At 39.1% G+C, this 27,500-nt stretch overlaps 3 protein-coding genes across 3 annotated transcripts; 2 read left to right on the plus strand and 1 right to left on the minus strand.

Moving 5' to 3' along the window:
- Positions 1-776: 776 nt before the first annotated feature.
- Positions 777-1,460, plus strand: LOC129776541 (39S ribosomal protein L41, mitochondrial). Its single transcript, XM_055782250.1, has one exon. It carries the CDS (start codon positions 932-934, stop codon positions 1,406-1,408), a length of 477 nt encoding a protein of 158 aa, XP_055638225.1. The 5' UTR covers positions 777-931; the 3' UTR covers positions 1,409-1,460.
- Positions 1,403-2,618, minus strand: LOC129776540 (serine/Arginine-related protein 53). Its single transcript, XM_055782249.1, is given in 3 exon segments — positions 1,403-1,553; positions 1,610-2,238; positions 2,241-2,618. Coding segments are annotated over 3 exon segments (738 nt in total). The 5' UTR covers positions 2,278-2,618; the 3' UTR covers positions 1,403-1,481.
- A 5,719-nt stretch (positions 2,619-8,337) lies between these two features.
- Positions 8,338-27,271, plus strand: LOC129776214 (uncharacterized). The gene is made up of 11 exons (XM_055781726.1): positions 8,338-8,475; positions 8,946-9,402; positions 10,794-10,919; positions 10,994-11,179; positions 11,256-11,420; positions 17,684-18,542; positions 19,657-19,975; positions 20,043-20,329; positions 20,395-20,943; positions 23,143-25,701; positions 25,829-27,271. The coding sequence occupies exons 2-11, from the start codon at positions 9,214-9,216 to the stop codon at positions 26,392-26,394; spliced, it is 5,805 nt and encodes a 1,934-aa protein (XP_055637701.1). The 5' UTR covers positions 8,338-8,475; positions 8,946-9,213; the 3' UTR covers positions 26,395-27,271.
- Positions 27,272-27,500: the final 229 nt, after the last annotated feature.

Genomic DNA, 27,500 nt, shown 5'->3' on the forward strand with positions numbered 1-27,500 from the left:
GTTTTATGTTTATGTTAAGAAAATGCTATAATTTTTCTTCGTGTGATATCTTCCGCATAAATAATTAGTTTGGTGTCTTCCGCCTTTTATCTTTCTGTTTGAACATTCAGAACAATGCCCTTTACATTTACACAGTGCCGCATTACATTCATTGATCCTTTCCTCATATAAATTTCATATAAAATTTACTAGACATTAAAATTTGTCTTGAAAAAGTTTAAAAAAAAAACAGTTAAAATTCACAAGACATTGTTGCATTGATTATAATATTAGTATACTTTTTTGCTGTGATGGCTGACAGCCGACAAACGACCGCAAAGGGTTAATACAGATTTCGATACAGATTTTCTGAGAAAAAACTCAGATAAAAAATTTTTTTGGGACCATAAACACAGATTTTATTATGGTAACCCTGCGGGTGACTTGTAACTTTAAGAATAGCGACAAATATAAAAATTTAAAAAACAATCTTCACTTCAAAATGAGTCAAAAAATAGACTCTAACAAATTTACCAAAAATCTTAATTTGAACTATTCAAGACGAAGTTTTGTGAGTGAACGCCATTCACAAGTTGATGAAAGTTTCATTTGTTGTCCTCTTCCTCGGAAAACTCTAGCCGTGTGTTTGTGAATACGTTTTGTCGCTGTCAATTCGAACTCAAGTACCGTAATTTACAAGTACAGTAAATGCCGAGGCACCCCTCAGTGTTGCATTGGAGGATGTTCAATTAAACGTGTCGCATTACAGGTCTGTCCAATTAGTTAGATGTCGCATTGGCTGAGCAGCGATTCTGACTAATCGTTCCACCTTATTTCACCTTGGTCAAAACATAGTAAATAATTACATCACAAATGTCAAACGTTGTTGAAGAATCGAAAAAATTGTAAACATCCATCAGGATATCTAATTGAAAGTCCTACATTAACAAACATGTTCCACATGTTGAAGCGTTGCATCGGAACTTCGGCCGCAGTTGCTGGAAAACACAACTTCCGCAAGTTTTTACTATACAACAAGCGAGGAACGCGCGTGTTCAAAAAACTGCGTGCCGCCAATCCCCAACTCTATCCAGACATGCCGATTGATAAACGTGGAGTACGAGACACTGGGGTATCTCGCAACGGTCAGTATATTGAAATTCCAGAAAAGATCCCCGAACTGGTTGTGCCGAATCTTGATGGTTGTAAGTTCAAGCCATACGTATCATATCGGGCACCGGACGTGGTTCAGTCGGAATTTACCAGCCAAGATCTGTTCAATGCCCTATACGCACAAAAAATCATCGATGATTTCAGCAGTGGAAAATTGGAAGAAGATGGTTCGCCAAAGGAATCATCGACGGAAGAATCGCAAACGCCAGATGAAGCATGGACTAAGGCACGAAAAACGGGCTCTGACATGTTTTAGGTTGAAATAGATTTTATTGTGTAGAGTGATGAATAAATGGCCGTTTAAAGCAGATGTCTCATTTTTTTTGTTCTTAAACATTTTGTCTCATAGTCAACAGCTTGCGAACCCACCGAGTCATTCTTTCATCGTCGCTACCGAAAAACTGGAAAAATGTGGGTGTTATATTTTTTGCCATGGTTGCAATATACAAAGACTTACATTTGGATGAAACAGCGGATCTTCCGCTAGTTCCTCATCTGGTTTCGGCACTTTTATCGTTTGAGCAGCCAAATCAATAACGATACTTCCAGTTACAGGATTTGGGGCGGGCTTTTTAGAAGATTCGAAGGATTGTGGTACGAACTCATCTGCATCTATTTTTGCCAACACTGATGCTTTGTCGAGCTGCGAATCCGGATTATCAACCAATGATTTAAATATAAACTCTTTTTCGTTTATGTTCGCTTCATCTGAACGTGCCGGTGAGCTTGAGTTTCCAGAACTGCTACTGCTACTGCTGGTACTGCTGCTACTGCCACTGTTGCTACTAGAACTGCTAGAGCTAGCCCGCTTGCGAGTGTATTTTTCCCGTGACTTTGACCTCTTTCGATCGCGGTCACGTCCCTCACGATTTCTCGAGCGACTCCTTCGTCGGTAATCATTCTTGCTGCTTGAATGTTTATGTTGATTGCGATGAGACTGGTGACTATTACTCCGCGATGATGAGCTGGCCAGCGAACGGGAATTCGAGGAACGATCTTCCAAGGGTCGGTATCGCTGATAGTCTTTCCTACTAGAATATTTATCCCTTTCACGAGATTTAGAACGCGACCTTCGGCGTGAAGATTTTTTGATCGCGATGGGGAACGAGAATATGAACGCGGCATAGTTCTGAAGAGATGTTATGAATAAATCCAGCGATGTATAGCAAAATAAGCGGTTTTTCACGATTTGTTTAGATATTATGAAAATGAAAAAAGGAAGGTATTTTCTTTATTACGCACAGTGTATTACACCGGCCGATTGCAAGAAAAGGCAGGTTTAGAATTTCCGTAAACGTGAACGTGTACAAACACTTCTTTGTTGATAAATTATTAACATATCAGTCCCTATATAAAACGCTAGGAAAGCATCTTGAAACGATTTATACACAATCCATTTTGATAAAAGTGAATCAATTCAATATTTCACAACGATTCTGCATTTCCCTCGTGCAATCGAGATGTTGGTGAACTCACCATTTATTTCACCGTGAACTGTAAAATGATATGTTTAGCAATTCTCGAGTTTTCAATGAAAATTTTGATATGGATGTAATTCCATTCAATCGGATCTCTGTACGGATTGAATATTTTCGTTGCTTCGGGTTGATCCGTGAACAACTGTATATTTTATACGAATTGCTTTATTGAAGCTCGATGTTTATTTACTTCACGTTTACTGGAATTTTGATATGAACGTGAACGTGAACAGAAGCATTTTATTCTTGAGTTGTTTGTTCGCAATGTGGCTCAACGTGAAATAATCGTACTATTCCACCATCTTCCCATGTTCACGTTCACGGGAATACTAAACCCGAGATGGACAATGAAAGGTGGGAAGATTTTTTAAATCTGTTACGTCACAGATTTTGTTTATGTATGTTACTTTCCTTATAATAGTCCACTACATAGGAAAAGTGTTGTTATTAAAAGTAAAAATAAGCAAATTAAATGAACGAACTAGTTTCTAGCCAGTAGCGTTCAAAATCATAAGGGCCCGATATTTTAACAGAAACTGAAATTTCAGTATTTTTGAAGTGTTCTAAACTTAATTTCAATTCAATTTTACTTCTCGTTACGTCAACCAAAAACGTGAACGAACAAAGTCAGAGTCACACAAATTTTTGTTGACGGATAAACATTTGACAGTGCATGGGAAAAAAGGTTGCAAGTTTTTTTCATGTAAAATGAACTTGAAAAATAAATTTAATTGACTCCGTATGACTTTTATTTTGAGACTAAAAGTTTTCCGCTTGCGTCTTAGTTTTGGACGACTGAAGTTTTCAGCACCCTAATTGTGAAAAAAGTAATTACAATTGCTGACAAAAGTCAAACTCACGATTTAACTCAAGAACGGAGCAACGGATTTAACAGTCAGTATCAGCCAGGTTTTAAGACATGTCTTCATTTTGAAGACATTTTGAAAACATTATTAAAAATTTGAAGACATTCCAGTATGATAGCGTGATCAACGTAGTCCACGTAATCAACGGAGTCTTTTGTTTCGGGGTCAATCACCTGCGTTTTTCAAACTTTTCTAAGCAGAAAATCAAGCATATAGAATGAATTCAACAATAGAGCAACTTTTACTTCAAATTCGGAAAAACTGTAAATGGTCTGAATACATATTGTCTGTAGTAGACATCAGTTCATTTGCTCTCCAGAATTCGAATGATTGTGACATTGCATTTTTTATTATTTTGGGCCTATACTATACAATAGATTTAACTAGATCTTTCAAACGACCACTTCACAAATCGAAGGTTTTCCGGTTACATATCGTTCCGATGATTAGTTGTATAGATATGATTTGAGTTACAACCAAAACTTTAAAGCTGAAATAAACAAATTGAGTTATCACAGTTCCGTTTTTGTTGAAGAACAGGTGCTATATTAACTCAATCAACGATTTATCAAATCAATCATCTTTTCTAAACTCACTAAAATTAGCTGGAAATTGCGTAAAATATTCTTTGTTCACATTTATTGAAATAAGCTTCAATACCTCAAGGTAAGTCTGATGAAATGTCAATATAATAATACCGATTAGAATAAATATTGAATAAGCTATCAAACTTCGTTCAAAAGTAAGTTATGAATTTTAGTTTCCTCCGATATGATTGTGAAGACATTTTGACGTAGAACTACGTATTTCAGGAAGGGTGCCATTCAGAAAATAGGTCACATTTTTATGAAATAAAGTTAACGTTAATAACTATTCTCACTGTGAACGAATTCTCATGATTTGCATACCAATCGAATCGGAAATTCTCTAAGATTTGTTTGATATACATTACATTACAATTCGCTAATCTCTAAACGGTTTAAATTCATAAAAACTGGAAGAATTTGCTTTTTTCCCATACATTTGTTCTGCAAACCCTACCCTACCCGTATTTCAAATGCTTATAACTCGAACATTTCTTAACAGATCGGAAAGACGTTTGCATCAATTGATAGGAAATATTTGTACGCGTCTATCACAAATCATAAAATGTTATTTTTAATGAACAATTGAATAACTGTAAAATGTCAAGCGTTTTCTAAACGCCCTCACTGCCAAATTTTGATTGGCTCGATTTACGGTTTCCCCAACACAGACTACAAAATCGATGTACCTGTGGAATTCCACTTTGCAAATATACATGCAAGTCGGGGGTATATTTTTTGTGTTTCCGAGTTGTGTTTCCCTAAAGCCTGGTTTAGAGTTCCCGTGAACGTGTACTTGAACAGGTGGTGGAATAGCACGATCATTTCACGGTGAACTACGTTGCGTACAAACAACTCGAAAAATCGTGGTGAATAGAATGATTTTGTTCACGTTAACGTTCATATTAAAAGTTCGGCAGTAAACGTGAAGTAAATAAACATTGATCTTTAATGAAGTAATTCGGATAAAATATAAAGTTGTTCACAAATCAACCTGATGCAACGAAATTTTTCAACCCGCGCAGAGATCCGATTGAATGAAATTGCATCCATATCAAAATTTTCATTGAAAACTTGAGAATTGCTAAACATATCATTTTACAGTTCACGGTGAAATAATTTTCAGAATGCCATGGGACATTCGAACGTGAACATGAACGAAGAAATATTTTAACGTCCATATTCACCACTGTTTTCACGTTCACGTTCACCGAAGTCGGTGAACTTTGGTGAGTTCACCAACATCTCGATTCCACGGTGGAAATTCAGAATCGTTGTGAAATATTGAATTAATCCACTTTTATCAATATGAATTGTGTTTAAACATGTTTTTCAAGGAGGCGATCTGGCGTAGTGGTAACATCCATACCTCTCACGCAGAGATCACGAGTTCAATTCTCACTCCCGACATTCTTCCAAAAATGGAAGTAAAAGTGACGAACCAGCCGAATGTGCTGAAAGTCACTATAATAGAGAAAAAAAAAAAAAAATGTTTTTCAACTAGAAAATGTTCTTCCTATCGTTTCCAGATGTTTTCCTTGCGTTTTATGTATGGACTGATGAATTATTAACAAAAAAGAGTTTGTCCACGTTCACGTTCACGGGAACTCTAAACCTACCTTTAACACGGACTTCAAAATCAATGTGCCTGGGGGAATCCGCTTTGTCAAAACATATTTGAAAAGTGGCAAACGAAAGAGTGTTCGTACAAATTTCAAACCAAATTTTATCAGTCAAAAAGTGTCAAACATTTGGCCTCCGGTCAACCAGTACATGGCCACCTTATGAATTTTCATTCAAATTCCAATAATTTAAATACTAATAAAAAGTACATTGATTCATTCCTAGATGGAAAATGAAAGGTGGGAAGATTTTTTAAATCTGTGACGTCATAGATTTTGTTTGTGTATGTTACTTTTCTTATAATAGTCCACTACATAGGAAAAGTGTTGTTATTAAAAGAAAAAATAAGCAAATTAAATGAACGAACTGGTTTTTTTTTTCCTAAATTGATGCTAGCGTTGAAAATCATAAGGGCCCGACATTTTAACAGAAACAGATTTTTCAGTATTTTTGAAGTGTTAATTTCAATTCAATTTTACTTCTCGTTAAGTCGACCAAACACGTAAACGAACAAAGAGTCATACAATCTTTTGTTCCTTTGACGGATAAACATTTGACAGTGCATGGGAAAAAAGGTTGCATGTTTTTTTCATGAAAATGAACTTGGAAAAAAAATTTAATTGACTCCGTATGACTTAGATTGAGACGAAAAGTTTTCCGCTTGCGTCTTAGTTTTAGACGACTGAGGTTTTCAGCACCCTAATTGCGAAAAAAGTAATTACAATTGCTGACAAATGTCAAACTTCCATGAAATTGCTCTAGAATCCAAACATAGCTGACATTAGAATACTATTTCTGAAATCAAAGAAAAAATTAAACATTTTAGAACATATTATAATGCAAAAAATATGATTTGGAAATCTGTAATTAGCTTCTGTATATCCTCTTTCAACGTTATTCGTTGACACATTCAATTTTGAACCATTTGAGTAACTGACTGGTATGCATGGTATGTGAACTTCCTATCTTCCTGGCTACTAATACCAGGGACAGACATGCAGCTGTACTAGCGCTGTACGTGTACAGCGTTGTACGAGTACAATCGTAGCATGACAGACATACTTTGGTTGTTCATTGTACCGCATGTCAAACTGACAATCAGGAATTCGACCAATTTTCACCACATATTTCAATGAAAAAGGTTTTTATTTAGCGTCTAAACTATCAAACACAACAAACAAGTTTCCAATGTGAGTTATTAACTCAAGAGGAAGTCAATGAAAAGAATTTTACCAAGTGTTTTGATTCGGTTTGTTCATGCTACCCACCACTAACCGTCTATGGCGCTGCGCACAGTACAACTGTAGCCATGTACAGCGGTGAAACCGGTCGGTACAGGTACAGCGATTGTACCGAGTTGTTTGCATGGTTTTAGCGCTGTACATGGTGACAGACATACAATTTTCGAAGTACAACGGTAGTACAGTTGTATGTCTGTCATAAGCATAATACCATGGACAGACATACAACTGTACTAGCGCTGTACGTGTACAGCGTTGTACAGGTACCACGATAGCATGACACACATTGTTCGGATAGGTTTTCAGGCAGACGAAAAGACGTTCTGATAGCAGCTTTTATGCAGCTTCAAAGCTGAAAGTATATTTGGATTGGTTTCATGTTTTTTTTCGATAACATGTACACTTACATTGTCGTGTTCTTTTTTCGATGATCTACCCGAAACCTCACTGACTATCTATTATCTTGTAAATTATGATAACTGAACATAAATAAATAAGAATTAGTATAGATTGACTCTACTTGATTGTTATTTTATCGTTTGAGGCTCAATGTTTACCTATACTGACTTTAACTTGACTTTACTTTAAGTTTACCACAAACAAAATAAATTAACTGAACTTGCGAATTTTCAAAGGCGAATTTTTTTTCCAAATCAAGTCGTAACACGTTTTCAAACTCTATCTGCACTTTGTCACGTTTCAAATGAAGTTGTCTGCTAAGCTCCGCTTGACGTTTAGCATGAAAAAACAGGGTTGTGCGGAACTCACCCAGCTGTCAAACGAGACTGCCCAGTGGTTTCGTTACACACATACTTTGGTTGTACATTGTACCGCATGTCAGCCTGACAAATAGAAGTTTGAATTTATTGCATTGTATTTTCACCAATATTTCAATGAAAAAGGTTTTTATTTAGCGTCTAAACTATCGAACACAACAAATATGTTTCCACTCTGAGTTATTAACTCAAGAGAAAGTCAATGAAAAGAATGTATACCAAATGTTTTGATTCGTTTTGTTCATGCTACCATGCATGCTACCACTAACCATCTATGGCGCTGCGCACAGTACAACTGTAGCCATGTACAGCGGTAAAACAGGTCGGTACAGGTACAGCGATTGTACCGAGTTGCTTGCATGGTTTTAGCGCTGTACATGGTGTCAGACATACAATTTTCGAAGTACAACGGTAGTACAGCTGTATGTCTGTCATAAGTATAACACAATCAAAGTTCAACACAACCAAAACCCGTGAATCTTTCCACCTTCTATTCTTCATCTCGGCTTCATTCTAATTCAAAACACGTGTAGATGTCGCGAATTTACTTGAATATTTTTACAGACATTCGTGAAAAATAATCTGGCATCTCTGCTTCGAAGTCCCGAAATCGACATGATCGAACTAGTCGACATTAAGTGATTGAACATTGAACGTAGTACACGCGAATAAAGAGCAGTGAAAAATGATTGAAAATGGTTATGGGATGAAGCAACTGAATTATTAGAAGACAATGAATTTGTGCTACGAAAAAGGTACGTTGATTGAGTGTTTCAATATTGTAGTTTCACAGCTATTTGATATTTCGGTAATGAGAAAAAAAATTATTGTGTTCGAGACTCGTGACTCATTTTCATTATGTCGTCGGATAGGAAAAAGATGGCGGAACTCCAATTTGCTTTTCGTTCTTGCTCTTCTGTTTTTCGATCGTTGATGATTTGAGATTGGCTAATGGTTAACCGAATACGTGGCAATTTAAACATTAGTGTTTTGAAGCTTTAGTGTAGATCTTACGAGCTGGTTAACTAACGCTTGGAAAGGCGAATTTTATTTGTGTAAAAATGATAATTGAGCAGTCGACGATTCTGGTGTCCGAGATGAAAATATTTTCGTATTCACAACTGCCTAGTGCCTTGTGAATTGAATTGAATATTTTTTTTTTCATTTATGAACAAAACTTATTACGCAATACTATTTTAATCTGCGTTTTTTCTTCTATTTACAGCACAACTAAAGACAGTTTCAGAATAACTGGGATCCAAATTTATTCTATTGAACAGATTTAATATAACAAACGTTAACAACAAAGCGAAAGAGCGCGAGTGTGTGAGTGACTAGGCAAGGGAAGTTACCCTTCGCTGATTTGCTAAAGCAAAATTCCCAGAAACAGTGGAATTTCAGTGTACTGAGAGCTTGTTGCGAGCATCGTTTGCAGAGACGACGGCGGCAAAACAACTAGTAACAGTGAAAAGCTGACAAATAATAGTGCAATTATGGCGGCTGCGTTGGATCAGGCAGCTGTGGATAAACGGGCGAAGGAAATTGAGACTGAGTATCTGTCTAGTCTAGCGGACTTGAATGTAAACAGTAAACCGCTGATCAATATGCTAACAATTCTTGCTGAGGAAAATTTGGACTACGCTTTAGTTATCGTGACAGCCGTTGAGAAACATCTTGCTAAGGTTAATACATATACATAACGTTTATTGAACGTTCATACAATTAAGAGTAGATTTGAGGCTAAGATTGCTCATAAAACATTCAGGCAATAATAAACATTCCACGTGGATGTTGCGGTTTACAGTAAATCACGTTGCGACGCATTCTCCAAGTAGTAGTTACATTTATCAAAATTGTCATAGTAGTAGTACAAAGCACTGAAATAAGTAATGGAGTCATTGTTTCCATGTTGAGATATTGACTGTTGTAGATTGAGTTATAAGCAAACTATGCGCGTTGTTGATATGAATTGATAGTTCAGTTAGTTAGATCAAAAACACAAGGAATGTTTCGTAGCGCAGCGGAATGAGTTCGTACCATTATTCGTGAGAGCAAAAATAATTGATCAACCCCATCAAACATTAGCACAACCTGTGATAGAACATAATATTTTCTCATTTTCTCCTGTGATAGAAACGAATGAAACTGACAGATTAAATTTACTAACCGTAAGTAAACGAGATCATTACATCAGCTTTCCAGTATACTGGGAAGTGATTAAATGTTTTGGTCTTAGAAAAACCATTATTGGACAATGGAAAACATGATCTATTTCCATTTTCAGATACTTCGGATAGTGCGAAGATTAGTATAATAAAACATTTGCAATCTAAACCTCTTTCAATTGATAAGACGGGGACAGGTTAATTTAAAAAAAAATGTTTGCGATGAATACGATACATTCTATAAATTTTAGTTTGTACACATAATTTTTGCATAACGATTTAAATTTATATTTTCATTTTTGGATAATTTGTTGAAATCTTCACATGTGAGTTTGTGTTATCTTTGCTTCTAATTTATTTTGAGGCAAAACGTTCTCACAACTATCAATGGTAAATTGTGTTGTAAAGCAATACAATCGAGATACAGTTGGAAAACTGTTTACCAAAGCTTTTTAATTCAATTATAATTTCTCATATTCTTAGATAAATTCGCTTAGATTCAATTTACATCAAGTTTATATAAATCTCAAATTCAAATCGTTTTCGAAGGGACATAATTTGCGAGAATTATTTGAAATAATGTTGAGAATTTTCTTCGCCCTTTCTCCATTATTTTTTCACTTCATGATGACAGCGTGACCTTTACGAAATCTTGTTCATTCAGTTATGTTTTTTTTCGATATCAATCATCGGAGAAGTTGGGAAAATCGCGTAATTGATGTCGTGTCGTGTATACAAATAATTCGCCAATTCCTGAAACGCTATATCACGCGATCAATTTCGGTTGTGAACTATCAGTGTAGCTTCGAATTGCTGCGATGCTAAGTCATTACCACTGGGACGTAGCATTCAACACGGCAAATTGACGAAATTTGTTTCTTATTCATATCTTACATTTTCCAAATTAGGTACAGCCCGACGTTAAACTTCCCATACTGTATCTCGTCGATTCAATAGTAAAGAACGTCGGCAAACAGTACCAATCGCTTTTCAGCCAAGTTATTGTGGGCATGTTCTGTGGAGTATTCGAAACGGTACGTACATTTCAGTTTGTTATAAAATATATTAACTGATATTGTTTCTTTTTTCTATTTGGTACATTCATCAGGTTAACGAACGAGTCCGTGAGAAAATGTTCAGTCTGCGCCAGACATGGAACGACGTCTTCCCACAGTCCAAACTGTACACCTTGGACATAAAGATCAATTCAATTGATCCTGGCTGGCCAATCACGGCCCAATTGAAAACTAAATCACCGGCCATCCATGTGAATCCCATGTTCTTAAAGAATAAGGTAACTAGAACGCCTCCAGTTGTGTCAGTGTGATAGAAATGAGTCTAACACGTGGTTGTAAATGTCTATTGCGCAGGTAGCTGAGCCAAGCATGGACATGCAACAACAACTTCGCGACAAGCAGCGTGAACTGTTGGAGCTCCAAGCCAGAAAGCTCGAGTTGGAACTTCTCGCTACAAAGAAACGCATAGAGGAACAAGAGAAGCAACTTGTGCTGCAAACCGCCAGCGTTTCCAAAGAGGTAATGCATACTTTTTCTCTCATCCAAGGTTACCTGTGTGTTCGACTCATTTGTATACACAAAAGCGACAATCGGAGTGTTTTTTTTTTCATTTTACATTTTCATTGCATATCTTATACAGGGACCATCAATTCAGACGATGGTACGACAATTACGACAATACGTCAGCGGTTTCGTCTTTCTTTTCTATGTTATTCGTGATTTTTTGGTAATCAAGCTACAAAGCTTGGTAACGTGTCGATGGAAACAATTGAACAGATCATACCAGACCAGTTCACACTGAATTATAGGCAAGAACCTAAATCTCCATGCATACAAGATTCGGTTGATTGCATACTTAACCATATTGCCCTTTCTATACGTCGTGTATAATCGTTTCTCGAATTGTTGACAGCAGTTTGTCAAGTCTTCATATTGAAATACTGTGCGAAATTTTGAAAAAGATGGTATTTTCTCAAAATACCTTGCGGAGGAAGAGGAAAGAAGGAATTAATTCTGCATACAAGTTATGATTACTGACAAGGTCGTGTACAAAGATCACAAATGGGTGGAAAATAGCCAAATATAGACAGCTGAAACTTTTTCTATGAATGTTTGTCTGTTTCCCAGAAGACTCAATAAAGGCGTCTAAGCGGTACAGTGGAACGGAAACAGCATCAGAAGTGTTTTTCATGAAACGAAAGCGAATTTAGAGCTTTAGGACGTGGATGTGGCTAACAAACTAAAAAAAAAACCGTAAAGTAAAACATTACGTTAAACACGTGAGCCTGAAGGCTGTATCACCGGACGTTGACAAAATTCAACGGATGCATTCTTATGGACATATATATTTTTTGCGGGTAAATTTGCCGGTAAGCTGATAATCTGGCAAAGATCCAGACTTCGATTTTCACCTCAACCAACAATATGAACGAATAACTATACATTAACGAATGCCCGAAAAAACGTGTATTGACGTTCATTAGGCCTCACCGGAGTCCTGTCACCTGTTACTTCAATGGCCAGATACTGGAAAAGGCAGCAGTTTGTGCAGACGATGATGGCCCCAAGGTGCAAATTTTCATTCGAGAGGACTAAAAGTTGCAAAACCCATATTCCATCTTTAACACATTCAGTCCCGAATTGTTCTTATTATGCTTTTCATTCAGCCCATATCAAGACCATTTTCACAATATCAGTGTCGGTTCTCGCCCCCAATAATAATTATATAAAAAGAGTCTCAGTCGTAGACGTAGAACTACGTTTTTCAGGGTGCTCACGTTTATATGGAATAAAGTTAACGTTAGTAAACTTTCTGCCGGGAACGAATTTTGACGATTTGCATATCAAACGAATCGGAACATCCCTAAGGTTTGTTGTGGATGCTGTATATTACAATCCCCTGGTGTGTAAACGATTTAAATTGATGAAAACTAGAAGCATTTCCATTTTCCCATACATTTGTTCTGCCCATTTGTGAGCTTCCCTACCCATGTCGTCTATAACGAGCAACTTTTTGGCGATCAACGAAGGCGAATGATTTAAAGTCTCCGTGAGCAAAAAAAAGAAGAAGAAGAAAAAGAAGAGCGAAGGATAATATCGGCCTAGAGCATAAATATCGGATCTCTCTGAGGCAAACATTCAGTATCGTACTAGATACGAATCAATGAACATCGCTTGTTCTTCCTTGTTTTGCGTCATCACATGTCTTCGTTTCGGATTGAGCTGTGGACGCTGATGTCTCTGGCATTGCAATCATTACATCAAACTGACGTCATTCCATTAAGGTTCTGAACTACACAATTCTGAGGGGAATCATCAAACTAGGCTATCATCGGCTCACCAAAAAAATAACTGTTCAGGAATTTTTAGTGTGATTTAGTTTCGCATGACAGTAGCGAAACTATCTCCGCCTAGGATGAAAGCAAAGCTAAACGAGACCAGAAATATTAATAGAAAGAGCGAAAAGCGGAGATAATTGTGTGAATATTTAGTTGCCTTAATCCATCTATATATGGCTTAGTGTGCGTACGTGCGTACTTCATAACACGTATGTACAAATAGCACATCTTCGCTACACTGAAGCCCCATTTGTATCTGATCCCGTGCACATTGGTCCTGCCGCGATGCAACAATCACTTAATATTTCGCGGCTGTGATGAGTGGTTGTTTAGTGGTGAAAATTATGCAGCCACGATAATAAATAAGGTAAATGATTTTGGTTTGTCCAGTCCAAGTTTTGAATGCTCTAATTCAGTACACTTCTGTCAAATCAGGTATTCGAATGTTTCAAAACATATAAATAAAATTGTCTTTTTCATGATTTACAAAAGTTTTAATAGTATATTTTTACAGATATAACACATGATTCACATGTTTTAAAGGATTATAAAATACACCTTCTATTGGTGTCAATGCGCCCCTCATTTGAGCTAACTTTTAATCAATCACCAGATGAATATTTGGCACGTAGTCAGCCTATTTCTGGATTATAACACTTACAAATATTGTAAACATCATGCTTGCACACCATTTGTATCAGATTTACATAGCTAAACCATGTTATTAACGCATTTCGATGACCTCATTTCTGATCTGAGTTGTCCGATCCATTAATGTTGTTTTGTCCACATAATTTCTATGGCAACTGCTTGGCGCGCTGCAGTTTGTTTATGGTGTTCTTCGCGCATAGCAGAAACAAAGTCTCTCTGTGTTGAGTGTGTTGAGGTGAATACTTTTAAAATGCCCAAGAAAAGGCAATATTCTGAAGAGACTCTAAATTATGAATGGATCAATATGATGACAGTGAACTCTAACAATGATAAATGCAACACCTACTTGAGAATTCGAATTTTTTCATTCAAAAATGGTGATTTCTAAAACCAGACAAACCATGATCATTTTTTGGACAAACCATGATCAGAGGTGGTCAAACCATAATCATAATTTCTCTTTGAGGATAATCGTTAAAAAACATAAACATTTTCATAATTTCAACGCCTTATGGTAGTACTAGCAACAAGAGACTTGGGGCTTTTCAACAAACCCAAACTTATATCGATTATATGTGATTTTCACGAAGAAAAATCGATTTTACTAGTTGCGTAAAAACACCCCAAAATTGGACAAACCAAGATCACTTACCCTATAAACAAAGATGGAGGTTGCGGAAGAGGAATATTTGAGCTTTTTCTTTATTCGAAGCAGTTAACATCGCTTGTTTTCCGTCATCATAAGAGCTTTGTTGGTGCCTTTGACATCGCATCAAGCGAAGCAGTGAATGTCGTGCTGGAATGTCGTGAGTTGTTTGGGTTCGTCTACCAATCGCTAAACTGATTTCAGCAAGGATGGTATTTGCGCTAATCTTGATCATAATGAATCATTCGTTTATTTAGTCACCAAGAAAGTAAATGTCGTTCTGGAATTTTGTATGTGATTGGGTTTCTCTTGCCAGTAGCAAAACTTTCTCCATTTAGGATAATAGCTGCGCTTAATCCAAGGATGAGAAAGTAGTGCACCTTTTTTCGCAATCGTTTCTTTGAAGAATAGCACAAAATGATGAGTATGGTTCTGTATGCATGCTTTGTTGAACGCTTGTTCGGTGCTGGTTGGTTTTCGTTGAACGAACGATGTCTAGAGGTGCGCATCGCAGATCATTCGCTCGCGAATAATCGAGGTTCTACTGTATACATAATCATTTTATTAAATCTAAGACTAGTATGGTAGAAAACAGATTACTAGCGGTCTACTCAAGTTTGGAAGGGTGACATATTTTTTTTCATGAAAAGGATGGGATATAAGGATAGTAACAATGTTGATAATCACACTCAATTCTTAAATCTATTCGTATATCTATAGTGTATTTACATTTCAACTTAATCTACTGTTTATACCAAGGGGTTCTATAACTCGCAGTGGAAGAAAAGGAGGGTATAAGGATATAGGGACAATCACAAACGAAGATCGATAGCTTTAAGGAAAACATATATTTTGGACATGTAATCAAGGTCTAACTGAGCCAACACATCTCTCATCGGCACATTGGGCTGTCTTCCTCGGGCCCGAAGGGATTTTTCTAAATTCAATCTGGCGACAAGATACACCAAACAACGTGCTCGATGTCGTGGTAACCTTGGCCACAAACATAAAGTTTGTTCTCGGCAAGATTAATACGAAAGAGTAGCGCGTCTAACGAACAGTGATTGGACATGAGTCAGGAGAAGGTGCGAATAAAGTGATGACTCAAGTCCAGACTTTTGAACCATGGTTTGAGGCTAACCTTACGCTAATCTTAACTTAACCTTAATCGAGTGAAGCCACCGGCCCAATTCATCTTCGTTTCATTTGCGTTACCAGTTAGCGATGGTATTTTTACGGACTAAAGAATAAAATTCATTGAAGGCGATTTGACGCTGATAAATATCGCCTTCAATTGCACCCACCTTTGCTAATGAGCCAGCCCTCTCATTACCCGGAATTGAGCAATGTGAAGGGACCAGACAAAGGTGATGACAAAAGCGTCTGGATAAAGCACTCAACATTTCTCGTATTCTCTCAGGGAAGTACGGCGAGTGCTTTTCCGGCCTCACTGAACGGATAGCTTCGACAGAGCTAAGACTATCCCCTACAATGTAATAGTGTTCAACAGGTCGTGAGGCGACTCTGTCCAGCGCCCTGTATATCGCTGCCAATTCAGCAATATATACTGAAAAAAGGATACTGAACACTGTGTGAGGTGCTGAAAGATTGCTTTCTCTGTTGAAGCAGGAAAAAATGATAATCCTGTTCTTCGACGAAAAGCTGTCCAATATCGACACATCGACTGTTGGACACAGCCGCACAAACCGATTTATTTCAACGAAGAAATTTGAGAATGTTCCGGAGGAAGTAAAGTTTAAGTTCCAAGCCAAACAACGATGTAAGGCTCGATGGCGTACAACGGTTTGAAAATGTCTCCTGTTTTCATTGACGCTGGTGTTAAAATAAATACCAAAGTGTATATCGATATTTTGAAGGACAAAGTACTTCCCTGGATGAAGGCCATTTTTTTCTGAGAATCAATACGTTGTCCTACAATAGGATGGAGCGCCATGTAACCTGCCAAATCGGACCCAACGATGACTGATGGAAAACATGATGTTTTGTCAAAAAGATTTGTAGCCCCTAGCAGTCCGAAACTTAATCCGTTAGATTCGTTGGATTGGGCGTATGTTGAAGCACAAACCGGCAAAACATCTCACGCTAGTGTGAAGACCTTGAAATCTGTCATAACGCGCGGCAGTCGATGTCGGAGGACTACCTTCAAATAGTGTGTTTCAGCTTTCAAGGCCGTCTTGAAAAAGTCATTGATAAAAATTGAGGACACATCGAGTAAATTTGATTTAAAAGGACCTAATAATGATCGCGAACACCTTCAAAACTTCTTCGGCGGAGAAATGGTCTGTTGGTCAGGTTAAGGTCAGGTTAAGTGGCCGGTTACTACAACATGTCTCACAACTTCAACAGGGGACCCTTTAGTCATTTTTGTGACTTGTGCGAGGTTCGCAATTCAGTCGAACACATCAAACACATGTAAAATGTGTTAACTTTTATAGTAAGCGCACATCGTGGCATGGTTTCAGCCGTTTTTCGTTTTTGCTGAGACGAACCAGTCCAGAAGGCTGAAAGCCTCAAAAATGAAGAATCAAAAAAATAACTGAACTCGAAAATGTGGATATTGAGTGCGCTTGAGTGCGGAGCAAGTTTTGTGAATATATGCCAAAAATGCGATTGGGTTTATATGGACTCATTTAGATTGGTGTAAAAATCTTTTAAATCCATCGAAAAAAGAACGAACAACAAGCAATAGAATCTAGACTTTTCTAGTTGTACCTTCAATATGTTCCCGAAAGCCTAAATCCTACGTTAAAAGGTGCCAAGTCAGAAATGTTAGCGTAATATATAGCAAGCAAAAGCACTATCGCGCTCCTTCACGGTCACACAGGTCAAGTATTTGAAAATGGAATTTGAAAGAAATACCTTGAACAAGTTCAATAGACATGAAAAATTTGTTTAGAAAAAGTGTGGTTTTATAAAATAATTAGCATGACTCCTTGCTGTGATGGCTGATAGAAGACATACAACCGCATAGATTCGACGAACATACTGAACAAGCATGAAGTCTTTAAGATGGAAGCGAAGTAGACCTATGAATAGCAAATCATGAGACGAATTACACTCGTATTCTTCATTCTACTAAATTGAGTTTATGTAAAATTGTAACTCTCGTTTTTTTCTCATTGCAGCCAATTCCGGACCCCAAGCGTACGCCCCAACCGATCGGACCATCGCAAACCACTTCAGCCGTTCCACCCCCGAGAGGTCGAATTGTTCCACCCAACCCTGCAATGATAAATCTAGTGAAATCCCGCGATCCCCGTTTGGCACGTCAGCAAGCCCAACTTGCGGCTCAAATGGCAGCTGCCAGCACAAACTCCACACCAACGACGGTTGTCGGTGGCGTGCAAGTTCCTCCCCAGCCGGTTGCGTTTGATCCATCGGGCAAACCGCTCAGTATACGAGAGCGGTTAGGTAGGATTCCTAAGCGAGTCGATCCTCGGGTGAAAACTCAAGGATCTGGCGATGCCGATCGTAAGAAAGTGTCGAGCACAACTACTTCTACTAACAGTGGCACAGCAACACCATCACACAAATCCCGCAGTGACAGTGATATCGCTAGGAAACGCGACAAAAAAGACGAATCGAGTGTGAAGTCCGGCAAGAGCTCGACCGCGAGGTCATCTCAGTTTTTGGATAGGAAGAAATATTCACCATTAGATTCATCTCCACCAAAAAGCACTTCCCCTGTCAAAAAGAAATCAGCACCCTTGGAGAAAATACAATCTCGAAGCGAGAAGAGCTCAAAGCAGCGCGAAGGGAAGTCAAGCAAAAGTGGCAAGAGGCGTTCTGACGAAACCTCGAAAAGTCCAGAAAACACATCGGTTTCATCAACGTCCAGCAGCGAACATCTGATGGGCGTGACGAACGAGACGAAGGACGTCGATCTTCGTTTGCTGATGCCGGAGAAAAAACTGAGATTGGACGCACCACTGCTTCCACCCAAACAGCAGGCAATGATAGTTACCAAGCCACTAACCGAACAAAGTAAGAGTCAGCACAATTTACTACCTTCACTATCTAGTTTAAGTTCTAGTGTACTGAGGAAGTGCATTACAGTGATACTGCTGAACAGACATATCATTCTCTACGCTAACATTGTCCTCCCACAAGTGGTGATTTCACGCAGCGATCAGAGGACATTGAATGTACTATCCGAAAATGTGCCGCCCAAGGTCGATTATCATATAAACGATGGTTTAAATGATAATAGAGCTATCTCTACTACTAGCGAGCATAAGACTACTAGAGCGTTAAACTATTTAATCTGTTGCAAAATAAATAATTCTTTGATGAGTGAACACCCAGCGGGCATTTGGATCAATTTGTAGTTTTTCTTTTTCACTTTCTCTTGAGATTGCAGTAAATCTTCTCGCGATTTTTCGATTGGATCTAATAATACCCCGGTGTGACGTATGTGTGTGTGTGTCTAAATCTTCCATTAATTCATTCGCTTTCTGAAATAAAAGAAAAGTCGGTACTTCCTATATGCCTTTCTGCTATTTTAGAGCATCTCAACAAATTCGATTCATCCGTTTTCCTTATAGAGCCGACTTTTCTTGTGAAATTGTTCCTACGGAGAAGTTCAAAATTTCTTGTGATTCATTCTAATTGGATTCTGTTCGATCGGGTGGTTCGATCCGTGTGTGTGTGTGTATGTGTATGTGTGAGGGATAGCAAATTTATGTTTGAATCGGAACAGGAGCTATTTTCATCAGCAGGCTTACAGTGCGTAAGTGTTTTGGTTATTGTCTATTATGAAATTATTTCTCTTCTCGCTCTTATCGTAAAATAATTACAACTGATTAGAATAAGAAAAAATAATTTCAAATAAAGACAATTTCTATCACCGAACATAAAAGTTGACACTACAAAGTGCCAGATCGCGTAAGGGAACAACACTTGCCATCAGCGGAGGATCACTGGAAGGAAAAGAGCAAGGACTTCGTTTGTTCCGAATTGTTAGTTGTGAATATCCCGTTCCTCTACGTCTTGGTGCTATCGTTCAACTCGTGTCTCTCCTCGAAAAGTCACCCAATCTATTATCCGACAATGTTCTTAAAAGCCGAAAATTCGCAAAATTTCACTCGAATCATTACAGATAAAGTTCAGGAGGAAGACTTAAGCGTCGAGCATAAGACTGTTCTTATCAAAGATGTAGATCTTCGAATACCTCCGCCGGTGGTGATGCTGAAGGACGTGTCCGAGAGCAATGCGGTGTCATCGTCAACGGGTGGATTACCAGCAGTCAAATCCGATGGCGACCTCGAACCTAATGCAGAAATAGATACCACAACACTAGTAAGTACAGTTTCGATTGTGCCCACTCCCATTGATATCAACAAGCGGAGAAGCAGCGTTGGCATCGGCAGACTTGAGGAACCGATTGCCAAAAAAAGTAAATCGGGGAAGATCGATCGGTACGTTGAAAAGCTCCGTTAAATCTCAATGATCATATCACAAATATTTTTTTTCCACCTCATTCAGTTTGTTCGGTGATCAGGATGTCGATCTTAGAAAGTTTTCTGGTCCAATCAATACAGTTGATGTTTCTACGCCTCTTCCACCGCCTCCGCCAATTATTTCGGATGCACCAAGAACGATGGTATCGTCTGGCATGCTGAGTGAATCGCCGGAAAAACAACTCCCGTCAGTGGTGGCGGCTCCTTCTTCAAAGGCGGCACTGGAGGCTGTACGAGCAAAGATCGCTGAGGCTACCAAAAATAAGGACCGTGATAAGTCGGTACGCCCATTGCAACCCAACAAACCATCGGGTAAGTTGAGAATTGACCGTCGTAAATCAAACCCAGTCCTCAGCACACAATATGCTTGATTCTAGATGAAACATTTGAACAACGTCGAACACTCCATCAACCCAAACCGATGGATGTTGATCTGCGTCAGGTGCCACAGCCACAGTTGCAGGAGACTTCATATGACGACAACTCGCAGGATGGTATGAATGCCAACATCAAGACCATCATTGCCCAGGCACAGGAACAGATGGAAAAGGGTGAAATCACTTCGGAGCAGTACAATATTCTGATGAAACAAGTCATCCAGCTGAACGAAACACAAAAGATTCGTCAAGCGCAGCGGATGGAGATGATGAAGCGCAATCAAACAGGCCCTATGATCATTAACAGCAATCTCGGCAACTGTACTGGCCCCGATGAGGCGCTCAGCGGTTCACCATCCAATGACGATGCGGTTGCGAGCAATGCAATCCTCAATAGTGAGGCAGAGAACAAACAGGCCGTCGCCGGCCCAGAAGTTTCTGCGCAAAAGAATGATTTCCGGGGTAAAATTACACCAATTGTCGACGCTAAGGCAAAATTCGAAGCGTCGTTTGCCAATGCAACTGCCGCTGATTTGCGCCAGCAGCGGGGTGAGTGTTATTTCATTGTCATATTGAATATGCTCTCATACAAAATTTAGTTCCATCCATAAATGTAGATTCCTTCCTAATCTTAATCCTTTCCTTGCTAAACACCTAGTTTGAATGTGATATCTATCGACAAAAGTAAAAATATTGTTTGTTAGATCGACAGTCTTTCTTTGGAAAGGGTGGCCTATTTTTGGAACGCTGAGGACTATGGTATAATTTCTGGTTTTCGTTTGTTGGTATTTTTTTCAATTAACACTGATATAACACCCCTCGGGAGAAGAAATCAGTTTGCCAATACACTCGGTACATTCTTTGTTCCATCAGGTTTGATCATCTCGCTCGCTGGGGTACCTATTCCTAATGTTATTACCGGATTCGATTCGCAAAATGTTCGTCATACTCGTTCCACCTAGACGATGTTTTAGTTTTTGGGTTTGCCGTAGAGTTTCACCAGTTCGTGGTTCGTTCTGAGCTGCGTTCTGAACAGCTCAGGCATTTGACGCACTGACTCTGATTCTAGAATTTATTAGTTCCTTTTTTATTTATTTGAATGTAATAAATCATTGCTGACGTTTACGTACACTCTGTCCAACTTCTATAAGACCAGCTGATGCTCTTGCTGCTCTGTGCCATTATAACCAAACAATGATTTAATTTATATTCTAGTGTATTGATATTGGTGACTACCATACATTGTATGAGTTTCATATGTGTGTGCTGTGCTCACAGAGGGAGAAGAAAGACAAATCGATGCATTTTACCAAGAAAATGTTGGTATCAGAGAAATTGCTCGTCGGATTGGACGATCCCATCAAGTAGTGTTCAATTATTTGGCGAATGCTCAAGGATACGGTAAGAAGAAAAGAGCTCCACGTAAATCGAAACTCTTTGACCGGAATGAGTGTGAAAAAAGTTAGAACAGCTTCGAATACTTCAGAATCGCCTATGTAAATAAAGCAATCTTTGAATTTAAATGCTTCCCGGGAGACAATTCATCAAGTTTTGGTAAAAAATCCTTACATAAAGAGGACTTCAAAGGTTTAAGCTCCTAATCTTACACCATCTCACATCGGAAGATGTCTTAGTTTTGCCAAAGCTTGACAGTGGGGCATGATATGTTATGCCGAAAAATGTTTTCAAAAGAATACATTTTGTTGTATACCATAACGAATAGTTCTTCAATGTATAGATTATTTTCAGTGACGAAAAAAAGTTCAATTTGTATGGTCCTAATGGTTTCAACAGGTACTGGCGTGTTTTACGGAAGGATGAACAGTATTTTTCAACCAGGAATTTTGGTAGAAGCTCGGTTTGGAAGCATCGTTTTGGCGGGATTCTGTGCAACTTAAGATATCTAAAGATAGCTTTCACATAATTCAAAATGAATAGCAAGAATAACATACATGTTCTGGAATCTTCTCTCCTTCCTACCTACCGCAAGATATCGTCGCAAAAATTCATATTCCAGTAAAACAATGCTACTATTCATACCAGCAAGGAATAGTAACAATGGATTAAGGACCAGAAACTGGCCGTCTCGCTCTCCAGACTTGAATCCTGTTGAAAACCTTAGGGGGAACCTTGTATGCAGAATTCACATTGAGGGAAAGCGATACACCACGATTGATAAGCTCAAGACCGCAATATCGGAGACATGGGCAAATATCAAGAAATCCGATTTGCAGAATTTGATAAATAGTATGCCAACAAGAATTTTCCGGGTTATTAACCGAAATGGCAAGGTTACCAATTACTGACATGTAAATCTGCTATTTTTTTTTATTAAATCGTTTATGTTTACAGGCTCAGTTACATAAGTTTAAAGGAGCCAAACTCCTAAATCTGCTAATTGTTTTGAATTTTTCATTGATAATACTTACGAATTTTGAAATGGTCTTATAGAAACTGGACAGCTGAAATGATCATATTTAAGCTCAACAAATAAACAAACGAAACTGACGTGAAATATAATTTATTCTACGCATTCAACAATGTGTGAATATATCTTGTTGAAATTCTAACTGATTGTGTTACAATGGAATATATTAAGGGTGGTTTTATAGAAGTTGGACAGAGTGTACATCCAGCAGTACCTAACCGGAGCCAAATAAAAAATTATAAGATATTAGGCATGCTTTATCTGACAATGGGCATTGGACACATTTGTTAATTACATTCCCCTTTCTCGTTTATTTACAGATCCACGTCGTCAAAGGGAAAGTCGCTTCAATCAGCAACCCTGGGGAAATCGTGGTCCCATAGCGGCACCTCCGCCTGTAATCGCGACTGTTGTACCCATCATCAACAATCGTCCCCCTGGGCCAATGTTAAATCCGTGGGAGCAGCCACCATTCCCGGTGATGGATCAAAGCCAGATGGTTCATCCGATAGGTCCTCGATTCCCGCCTATTCCAATCAACACTAGCGTTCCTCCGGCGACGGTCTTGATACCGGGGGTAGCTAAGCTGAATGACAGCGTGCGTACAATCAACATCGATGGCGTCCAGCGGGAGATCCGTTTCTACGATGATATTGCCGTCATCTTCATGAGCTGGGATGAGCCGAAGGAGATTGGCTTCCAGAAGGGGTCCCGAATGGTCGTCGTTGATGATCGTGATTCGTTTGAGTTGAGTTTTAACGAGTGCTATAAGTCGATCACTATCGAAGGAAAGGTATATCAAATGAAGCTGGGTTCTCCCACTCGAGAGCTGTACATCGACAACAGTTGGTATGAGTGCTACTTCGGAGATCCCCCGTCGAACATCACGCTGGATGGGGTAACTCGTGTCTTCAAAATTAGTGGTCCAGCGCCACAGGTAAAAATTGGTAATAGTCGCAATGATTTAGTCGCCGGTAAAATAAACATGATCGTTAACGCTGAAACCATTATCCCTGTGTTCCTGGATGCTCAAGTGCAAATGTTCGAAATACAAGGCCAAATTCACAAGCTTCAGTTTGCTGATTTCCTTCTCACCGTTATTATCAATGACCAACCCTATCCCGTTGAGTATGGTGGACTTCCAAAAGTATTCAAACTTAGAGGCAAAGATTTCTACATTCGATTCACTGCCGTTCCCAAATTGGTGGTTCCTGGTCGGGTTTATTTGCGAGACATGGTCCGAACACCGCTCCATCGTGATCTTCGGACTCCGCCACGAGATCAAAGTTTGCTGCCGCCATTTGTTTCTTCTATCACGAATGTTATGCCACCGATCACAACAGTTCCACCGCCAGTGCCTGGATTGTTCCCAGCTGCAGCAGCCATGCAGCAGCCGCCCTTCGCTCCTACACAGTCGACAACCGGATTGGATTATATTACCAATCTGATGCCGCATTCGTCTTCTGCTGTCAATGTGTCCAACAATTTGGCAGGCTATCAGATTCAATCTGAAGATAAACCGAACATCGCGACCCCACCCGTGCCTAATCCGGCATCCAATGCCACTCCCACGCCACTCAATTTACCCCTTCTCCAGAACATCAACATCGATGAACTCTACAAAAAGATCGTCGCCGCCGGCATAATTACTAAAAGCACTACTGCCCCAACGAGCAGCAGCGCTTCGGCTTCCACCTCAGCAGCAAGCAAATTGGACAAAGCACTCGAGGAAGACTTTTTGGAAATTGAGCCAGTTTATTTGAACAAACTCGAAACACTAAAACGGCGCCAGCCGTCGATCATTGCCCAGCTGTACACCGGGATGCAGTGTAGCAGTTGTGGTGTTCGATTCCCGCCCGAGCAAACGATGAAATACAGCCAGCATTTGGATTGGCATTTCAGACAGAACCGTCGTGACAGGGACTCGACACGGAAGGCACACTCACGCAAGTGGTACTACAATGTGGCCGATTGGATCCAATACGAGGAAATTGAAGATCTAGACGAGCGCGAAAAGAATTGGTTCGAAACGCAGCAGACTGAACAAACCGATTTCAACGGGGATGGAGAACAGAGTGGACGCACTGGGCCCGATTCCCCATCGCCTAGTTGCCCGGCTGGTTCTAACGAGTTGGATAAGCGCTGTCACATGTGCCACGACGAATTTGAGCAGTTCTACAATGAGGAAATTGAAGAATGGCATCTGAGAAATGCAATTCGCGTCGACGAAAACACTTACCACCCTCTGTGCTATGAAGACTATAAGGCATCATTGACGCTCGACGAGACGGCTTTGAATGCTACCAATGAGGAGGGAGACCAGAGCAAGTTGGTTGATGATGATGAGGTGAAAATCAAGCAGGAGGACATTAGCGGCCCCATCCAAGCGGAAATCACCCTGGATGACGACGATGATGTTATTGTGCTCCCACCGACCGCGGATGTCGTTACCGAGATTCCCGACGATGACGATATTGAAACATTGGATTCGTTGTCCACAGCGGATGGTTCCCAAATTCCTTCTAACGTGATGCTGGACGAAGGAAACAGTTGTAATGGTTCGGCGGACTCCACCACCTGTCAGCAAGAAGCTAGCAGTAACAAAGTAGTTCAACAGCCTAGGATCATTGAAACTAGGATTGACGATGACATCGCCATTCAAGAACCATCCATCGAAAAGATTGACGTCAATGATTTGGATGAGAGTGAAGAAATGGATACTTCATGCAGTGTGGAAGCTACTAAGGCGAAGGATGAGGCCCTGGTAAAGGTGAAGGAAGAACCAAAAGACGATGACGAGATCGATGAGGAGGATGCGCTTTTTGAGGATGTCGGAACGATCGAGTCTTCGATGATTATAGAGGTTGCAAAGGAAGCAGGTATGTTTGACAAGTATTTTGTCATTGCTTTCCATGGAACTCTGCATTCCATATAGTCCGTTTCGCTGAATATTTTATATGCAACAAATAGATAGTAACATATTTTATTTCTTTTTCTATTTGCAAGACACGGTCGACGTGGAAGCCGTCCCATCGCCAGTGTCAGCTCTAGAGAGTACCAGCCAGGCCCAGCTAAAGCCGTCGATCGATGGCAATATGGAACTTCAGGACACTCCCTCGACAGGCGTATTAACTAATAAGATTAAAATCAATATCACAAAAGCAAAAACAACTACCAGCAGCAGCACCAGCACAAGCACCAGTAGCAATAGTGTTAGCGTTAGTGCAAATAGTAGTGGCAATACATTCGGTGGCAGCTCCATTGCTGTGCTCATCAGTGGTGGAGGCACCGGAATGTACAGCGAAAACAGTAATGACGATCTGCTGTACGGTAACCTGGATGATATGCAGGGACATACCGAGAACAGCCAGAACAGCAGCAATCAGCTGACAATGGTGGTGCATGAAGATGAAGAAGTAGATGATAAAAATAAAGAACCGGTCGCGACGACCGAAGAAGAACCGACTGATATTTCATATGTTTTTAAGCCGAGTATGAAAGGCATTGATTTCATCCAGAAACCTCGGGTTGAAAACGGGCTCGAAACTTCTGGGCTTTGTTCAATAATGTAAATAGTCAACGTCAAAATGAACAAGTATTGAATTTCGTGAGGAGAACGTGAAAGAAGTAAAAAAATGTGATATTAGGCCATACTCTGCGCCACAAGCTCCCGGTGCGATGGGGCAACTATGGTAAATGAGAGGCATTTTATATAGAATTATTATTTTGTGAAGTAACTGAATTAGTCCGTGAGTGCTATGATCTTTTCATCATCAGAGGAGGGGATCCTTCTCGCGATATCCGTTGATGAGAGTGAATACACAGTATCACAATAATCTTAAGATAGGGATAATTTATTAGGTTGTTGTATATTTAACTCTTGTAGTTTTGAAGAACTGTGAGTGGAAATAAAGCTGAACCATACCCCTTTCCCCTATAAAAAAAAACTAGCCGAAGTGAAGTTCCTCTAACGAGGAAAAAGGTCGTTTCCGAGTACGAACAGAAAACGAGTATTGGATTTTGTAACGTTTGTTCATGCGTGAGGTTGAACTGAGTGTTGTATATAGTTGATGGGACGCCAAAATTGCAAAGTGACGATTTTCTTGCGTTAGAGGAATTACGTTGAGGACGTGTATTTCATCATAGTGCTTTTAGTTTTTTTTTAACATTTTTACTTTAAATTTTTTATTTCGAATTACTGAAATCAGTTAGAATGCAAGGAATGCAATTTATGTTCAATTGAAATCATTTGGATCTTCAAAGCTTATTGTTCTGGGTTCTCATGGGTTTGTGAATAATGAATCAATAAATTATCGAAATTGAAATCAAAATAAAGATATGTATATATGAATACAATATTTGAGAGAAATAAAAAAAATCCCGATACAATAAAATCCGTAGCTAACCGAAAAATATATATTTTTAATTCAAACATTTGTGTATTCTTAATGGGCTATCAATAAACAATTGAATAAAATAAATTAATCCTTTCATTCCACTCGTATGAGAAATTCCTCAGTTGTGATCCGATGATACCTTTCAAATCTTGGTTATTCCACTTCGGTTGGTTTCATCGCTCACCCATTTTTCCTATTCGTTTATTTGGAAGGTTCAACCGCAATAGCTTCATAACTTAATTACAGGTCGGACTCGATTATCCGGAATGTTGATTTTATTT

Source organism: Toxorhynchites rutilus, chromosome 3 (assembly GCF_029784135.1).
Source record: "Toxorhynchites rutilus septentrionalis strain SRP chromosome 3, ASM2978413v1, whole genome shotgun sequence".
Lineage (NCBI taxonomy): Eukaryota > Metazoa > Arthropoda > Insecta > Diptera > Culicidae > Toxorhynchites > Toxorhynchites rutilus.